At 49.7% G+C, this 7441-nt stretch overlaps 1 protein-coding gene across 1 annotated transcript; it reads right to left on the bottom strand.

Annotated features, from left to right (window-relative positions):
- Nucleotides 1-2977: 2977 nt before the first annotated feature.
- Nucleotides 2978-4808, bottom strand: LOC119287702 (hydroxycinnamoyltransferase 2-like). The gene has a single exon (XM_037567297.1). The coding sequence runs from the start codon at nucleotides 4628-4630 to the stop codon at nucleotides 3140-3142; it is 1491 nt and encodes a 496-aa protein (XP_037423194.1). The 5' UTR covers nucleotides 4631-4808; the 3' UTR covers nucleotides 2978-3139.
- Between the last annotated feature and the right edge of the window lie 2633 nt (nucleotides 4809-7441).

The following is a 7441-nucleotide window of genomic DNA, read 5'->3' as shown; positions in this document are numbered from 1 at the left end:
TGAAAAAAACATTAGAACTCAAATTGCAGAAAACCATGAGAACTTATTTTATTAGTAATCAAAGCATGCAAGTTCACCTAATTCTTCTACGCTTGTGGCCCCAACCTTCTGCTAAGATCCACACCAGAATTTTGAAGTACTTAAATGCTTAAGAAATTTTCACGCGTGTTATTTGTGTGACTAAATAGCAAAGGGTTTTTCCAAAACTAATTTGCAGCCCATTTTAAAGATTTTTCTATTAACTGAAAGCTACAATCCTTCATATTTCCCTGCTATGCAATCACAAAACATTGGTACAAATTTAGCATGTTGGATCAGATCAGACATGACAACAGTTGTGAAAATACGATGAAAAATAGAAATGTACTTTGAGAAAGGGTTTCAAGTTGTAAATGGCCTTCTTTTTATTTTATTGAAGGAATGACATAGGGAAACACATGCCCATTGTTCCAAATCGTGCTGATGACGACATTCATTGACAGAAAGCTATTATAAATGCAACTGTTCCATGGAATTCAACAATCCGATTATGAAATATTCGGTGATTTGGCATACATCTTAAGGTCGGGAAAAACAATAATCCTCCTCCTTCAAGGGCATAATACATGGATCTGAAGGTATACTCCCACTAAATGGTCTCTGGTCTGCACTTAGCTATCCTATCTGTATCGCAAAAAAATTACACAATGAAAATAAGTTACAATTTTTTTAAATAGCATACTAATAAGCATATCAAATATGCAGGAGGCATGTTGAGTACATCTTTTCCACATCAATGTAGCTGTAGGGGTTAAAAATTTGGATGCTTTGATTTAGAAATATAAATAACAGGACATTTCACAACATGTAAAAATGACAAAAAAATCCTCCTTTTGCATTATGTAGGTTCTCGTAGAGATGCATGTCCTAATAACCATTTAAAATAAAAATATCCACATATTCTTGCAATCCTCTTCTTGTTGTTATAGATAGATACTACAACACCACCAAATTCCATGAGCCTATTGGTAAGTATGACATTGTTAAGATTAAATGTATGCATACCTATTTATGGTACAATATGACAATGGTAAGCAGAACATCGTTTCCAATACTTAACTTCACATTATCATGACATCGCATTGGCACCAGCTATAGGACAAAAGATACAATTCAAATGTCAGCTCCTCTAGCAGCATAACATATCCAAGCTCAATGGTAACAACAGCCCGTGATATTTGGACGTGCATAAAAATTACTCCCTCCGTTTCTAAATATAAGTCTTTTTAGAGATTTCACTATGAACTACATACGGAGCAAAATGAGTGAATCTACACTCTAAAATATGACTATATACATCCGTATGCAGTTTGTAGTGAAATCTCTAAAAAGACTTATATTTAGGAACGGAGGGATTAGATTATTTCTCTCTTTCTTACGTAACATCACATACCAGTCGTAGCAGAATGAAAGACTAAATTTTGTAGGTGGGCAAAACAGTACATACCACAGGCGATCTTATCTTAAGGTCAGAAAAAACAATGTATGCTCTTGCCATCTCTCACACTTGACGATCATATCTAACAATTACTTCTGACTGCACATTATGGATGTCTTCTCCCTAGAATATATTCTCACAGTGATTGTCTTCTTATATATCTGTGTGATCCATATAATCAGAGCAACATCGAGGAGTCCAAGCTGGTGCAGAAATTCTCCTCCAACTCCATCTTACAACCCTGATACATTTTTTTTTGCTTAGCTTGGATTTTTCTTCGAGCACTTAGGGAACAATTCAGAGGAACAATAAGAGCAGAGCACCTAAAGAACAAATCAGAGTAAACCATGAGAGAAGAGGCCACTCAATCTACTACAGGGAATCGAGTCAATATTAACTTCTGAATGAATAAAAGTGTATTAGATTTAGATCAGCAATTCAACGGTAAAAAACTAACACTGATACAACAAATTACTCCACTAATAATCACCTGACGTAGATGGATGTTGATATGCACGGCCATCAAGATCAGGTTGTACACACTGCGTGATCTTAGACATGTATCTAGAAACTTTGATTGCCAAGTAACAAACGGAAGAACCTGACATCACAAAATAAATGTTTCATCAACGCTAGCCAGTGGCCCAGTGCCAATTGGATAATTTCAAATCAAATTAGGCAGGTGAAAAGAAGTTACACTCCCTTGGGAGAAACAAAAAAGGGTGGACGGCGACTGTAACCTTGCTGATGATGCTGATAGTCCAGCTATCCTGTCGTTGATTCAGCGGCGGCGACATGGGGAGACGGTGCTGCGCTCAGTTGGGGGAGGCGAAGGAGGGAAGTAACAACTGCCGAGGAGGTCACGCCTGCGACTCCGCATGAATACTCACTGATGATGCTCATAGTCCAGCTATCCCGTCGTTGATTTAGCGGCGGCGACACGGGAGACGGTGTTGGGCTCGGTTGGAGGAGGCGAAGGAGGGAACTGACGACTGCCGAGGAGGTTACGGCTACGACTCCGCATGAATCTTCTTTCTTTTTGCCTTTTTGCGGGGAGACAATGGAATTACCTTTTTTTTTTGGAAGGTCCAATGGAATTACTCCTACCTGGGTAACAATGGAATCTCCTCCAATAAGCCGTGAGGATGTTGCCTCAGTTGCAATCCACGTTATCTCTTTCTTTTTTGCGTACAGAGATCAGTTTTCTTTTTATGGCAAGGGATATGATTTCTTTTGTGAGCAGGATTCGGGAACAATCAGAAATCTTGTCCTACCTGAAGCAGGACTTGCCAATCACAAACTTATTTTTTACCAGAATCACGAACTATTTTTATTTACGATAGCATGGTAGAGTTGTACTTTTTTTTTGTTCGCTTAGGTTTTGCGTACATGCCGATCCAACATCCCTCTCTTTTTCTTAGTTGGCTCGTTCCAACTTTTTATTTATGCACCTTGCACGTGTTGGCTGCACATATATAACTTTTTTCACGTAACGTAATATCTTTTAATCTCAGCCGTAAGTATTATTGATCAACGATGTATATTATCTTAGCTTATGTGGAAGAACGTGGTGTCTTATTTGTCTTCTATATTAAGTATATAATAGATGAGCTCTACAAGTTACAGAATTTCTAGAGAACCACAATACTGCTCGCCGCGAGCTCACAGACGAGAGCCGTGGGGCGCCTCGAACCCCAGGCTCGCCGCGGTCACCGGCTTCAGCAGGCTCTCCGGGCCGGCCTCGATCACCTCAACCAGCCGCGGCCACAGCCGCGTGCCGCCTACGAACCACGACCCGTCCCCGCCCGGGCAGGGCACGACCGTCACCGAGGCCGACCCCAGCCGGCCGTGCCGCAGCCACGGCAGGACCAGCCTCGGCTTCCCGAAGCCCAGGTCCCCGTCGATGGCGAACGGGAGCAGGCCGGAGATCACCAGCGCCGGGCTGCCCAGGCCGAGGTTCACCGCCTCCGTCCACTTCCCGCCGTCCTTGTACGCCGTCTTGTTCACCTCCACCCAGTCCACCAGCTCCTGGAACCTGCCCCTGGTCATCACCGACGCCATGGCCGCGCGCGCGGCGGCCGCCACGTCGTGCAGCGGCGCGCGCAGCAGCCCCGCCACGCTCGCCTCGCGTGACGTGTAGGTGACCACGTTCCCCATGTACATGTCCAGCGCGCCCTCCGACGGCTCCACGCACTTCCGGCCGTCGACGATCCACGCCATCCGGCAGTTCGGGTCGGAGTCGCCGACCGCACGGGCCAGGAGTTTCCAGACGTGCGCGCACAGCGCCACGAAGCGCGAGGCGCGGCGACCATCGCCGGACGACGCCGCGATCTGGAGCCCGGCGAGGTCGGCCGCGTCGATGCGGTACAGGCGCCGCTCCATGGCCGCGGCCAGGAGGGGATTGATCATGGTCGCCGGCGTGAACCTCGCGAACTCCGCGTCCAGCGACGGGCTATACACCGGCGGCGACCGCGGGGGGAGCAGGGAGGACCGGTCGAGCAGCGGCCCGCGGGCGAGCCCCCCGCCGCCGGCGCGGACCATCTCCGCGAGGCTGTTGAGCAGCAGGATGAACGCCCGGCCGTCGGCGAGGAGGTGGTTGGTGGCAACGGTCAGCGCGAACCCGCCGCACGCGAACCGGACCACCTGCAGCGACAGCGCGAGCCCAGCGTCGAACGGGATCTGGATCATGCCCAGGGACCGGTCGACGCGCGCGAAGTCGACGGCGGCGAGGGGGACCCCGGCGGCGTCGGCGACGACGAGCTCGGCGCCGGCGTTGTCGCAGGCGACCTCGGGGACGTTGGTGTCCGGGTGGCGCACGACGCGGCCGGCGAAGGGGAAGAAGCGGGAGAGGTAGGCCGGGAGGGCCGCGCGGACGGCGGCGAGCACGGGGCCCAGGCCGCCAGGCGGGGGCGGGTAGATGCTGACGAGGTAGATGGGGAAGGGGCCGAGGACGAGGTCGAGGTTGGAGACGGCGTGGACGGCCGGGAAGCCCGGGGGAGGGTCGGAGGCCGGCACCAGCTCCCGGGAGGCGATCCGCAGGTCGAAGCGCTCCAGCGGCATCTCGCCGGGCGGCTGGAGCGGAGCTCGCGCCGAGGCGGCCGGCAGGTCCAGCTCTGCGTCTGCGTCTGCGTCAGCGGTGACTCCGCTCTGCATAAAAAATGTTATCTAGAGTATAGTGACTAAGCGTGATCTTCAAGTGTAATATAGTGGGAATTTTGTGGCGTCCGTTGGGCCACGCCATGACCATGAGCGCAGGATGATACGCTAGCAAGCGAGCGTATTATCAGTGTCGCTACGATAATCGGAAAAGTAGAACAGCATCAGCCACGTAATGGAATAAAGTGATCGTTGGAGATGCGATCAGCTCTGTTCGCTTGCCTCTTGCTGCAGATGGTGACACCGATTGCCGTCGATCTGATCGTTTCACTTTGGAGTTTTCTACCCTGGCATGTGGACAGAGACACACGAACACGCACCGCACCTTGCACACACTATTGCCGTGTTTGCTAGCTCATACAGCCAACCAGATCCGCACGGTGAAATTTTGGTCCGTTTGATTGCTGGTGTAGCATCAAGATCTCAGCACACCCTATGTTTAAAACCCCTGAGAAGGAACACTCGAATCGGCCTTTTTTTTACTGCAAGGGCCGAATGATGCAACTCGAGGCACGTGGGTGGCAAAGGTGCACACGAGAAGCCAGGCTTGAGATGAACGCGTTGTTTCGCGAAGCACTGCCATAACTACGCTCACCTTCTCTCGCCGCTCTCTCTACACTCTTACACCGGTGGCGACAAGCGCGAGATTTGGACGACGAGCAGCGGCGGCGATAACTGCAGCAAAGAACTGGACGGTGAGCACTGGCGTAGATCACTGGCTTCACCACCTCAACGGTAGGCGTTCGGCAATGGCGGTAAGCCCTCTGCCCTCACACACGATTTGTTGGTCACGTTTTATTTCCGCATTCGATTCTCGCAGTAGGGGTCCAATCTTCCTCTTAGATTCACTAGTAGAAAACAGGGCTTTGGTTTGGGCCTGGCCAGCCCATTAGTCCCGGTTCTTTATAAACCGGGACCCATGGGAGGCATTAGACCCGGTTCATGAGCCCGGGGGGTGGCCGGGGCCTCATGGGCATTGGTCCCGATTCGTCTGAACCCATTTATCCCGGTTAGTCTGGACCCATTTGTCCCGGTTCTCGGCACGAACCGGGACCAATGCGCCGCGCTCCTGGCCCACAGCCATTGGTACCGGTTCGTTCCTTGAACCGGTATAGAAGGGTGAATTTAGTCCCGGTTCATGCCACGAATCGGGACAAATAATTTGCCTATATATACCTATCGCCGCGGCAGAGCACTCCACAGTGCTCTGTTTTTTCTGGCCGGCGAGGGGATGGCATTTGGGTGCTCTAGCTCACCTCCTATGCACATGAGGTGTTCGATAAAATGCCCGAGCCACACTAGTTAAGCTTTCTCCTCTCGAAGCTCGACATCGGAGCTCCATTTTTCCCGAGATTTGTCTAGATTTAGCGGTCCGTCACGCCCCGTCCCCGTTTTCACCGCCGTTGATCGCCCACGCCGATCTCGTCGCAGGCACCACCGTGGTGAGCCTCTTGTTCTTATCTTCTTTCTGATTTTCTTATTTTAGATAGATACTTGTCTGATTTTCTTACTTTAGATAGATACTTGTCTGATTTTCTTACTTTTGACACACATAATTATATATAATGCACGCAGATGAACCGACAATGGATGTATGGTGACAGACACACGTCCGAGTACATTAAGGGCATGCATAATTTTCTCGAAGTGGCTGAGGCAAACAAGCAGAATGGTTTTATGTGTTATCCATGCCCTAAATGTGGGAATACGAAGTCTTACTCTGACAGGAAAATCCTTCACACCCACCTGCTTTACAAGGGATTCATGCCACACTATAATGTTTGGACGAGGCACAGAGAAATAGGGGTTATGATGAAAGACGGCGAAGAAGAAGAGGACGATGACAACTATGTGCCCCCTAAATACGGTGATGCTGCAACGGGGGGAGCTGCTGCAGATCAAGAGGAACCAGACGATGTGCCCGATGATGCTGCAATGGTGGAAGCTGCTGAAGATCAAGAGGAACCAAACGATGTACCCGATGATGAAGATCTCCGTCGGGTCATTGTCAATGCAAGGACGCAATGCGAAAGTCAAAAGGAGAAGCTGAAGTTCGATCACATGTTAGAGGATCACAAAAAAGGGTTGTACCCCAATTGCGAAGATGGCAACACAAAGTTGGGTACCGTACTGGAATTGCTGCAGTGGAAGGCAGAGAATGTTGTGCCTGACAAAGGATTTGAGAAGCTACTGAAAATATTGAAGAAGAAACTTCCAAAGGATAACGAATTGCCCGACAGTACGTACGCAGCAAAGAAGGTCGTATGCCCTCTAGGATTGGAGGTGCAGAAGATACATGCATGCCCTAATGACTGCATCCTCTACCGCGGTGCGTACGAGGATTTGAACGCATGCCCGGTATGCGGTGCATTGCGGTATAAGATCAGACGAGATGACCCTGGTGATGTTGACGGCGAGCCCCACAGGAAGAGGGTTCTTGTGAAGGTGATGTGGTATGCTCCTATAATACCACAGTTGAAATGACTATTCAGAAACAAAGAGCATGCCAAGTTGATGCGATGGCACAGTGAGGACCGTAAGAAAGATGGGATGTTGAGGGCACCCGCTGACGTGTCGCAGTGGAGAAAAATCGAGAGAGAGTACTGGGCTGAGTTTGCACGTGATCCAAGGAACATATGGTTTGGTTTAAGCATGGATGGCATTAATCCTTTCGGGGAGCAGAGCAGCAATCACAACACCTGGCCCGTGACTCTATGTATGTATAACCTTCCTCCTTGGATGTGCATGAAGCGGAAGTTCATTATGATGCCAGTTCTCATCCAAGGCCCTGAGCAACCCGGCAACGAC

This window comes from Triticum dicoccoides, chromosome 4A, assembly GCF_002162155.2.
Source record: "Triticum dicoccoides isolate Atlit2015 ecotype Zavitan chromosome 4A, WEW_v2.0, whole genome shotgun sequence".
Lineage (NCBI taxonomy): Eukaryota > Viridiplantae > Streptophyta > Magnoliopsida > Poales > Poaceae > Triticum > Triticum dicoccoides.
Note: the sequence above shows the minus strand (reverse complement) of the source record. Positions and strands in the feature narration are given on the sequence as shown.

Coding starts and splice junctions, on each gene's coding strand:
- LOC119287702 (XM_037567297.1), bottom strand. CDS start 4,630: ATGCAGAGCGGAGTCACCGCTGACGCAGACGCAGACGCAGAGCTGGAC.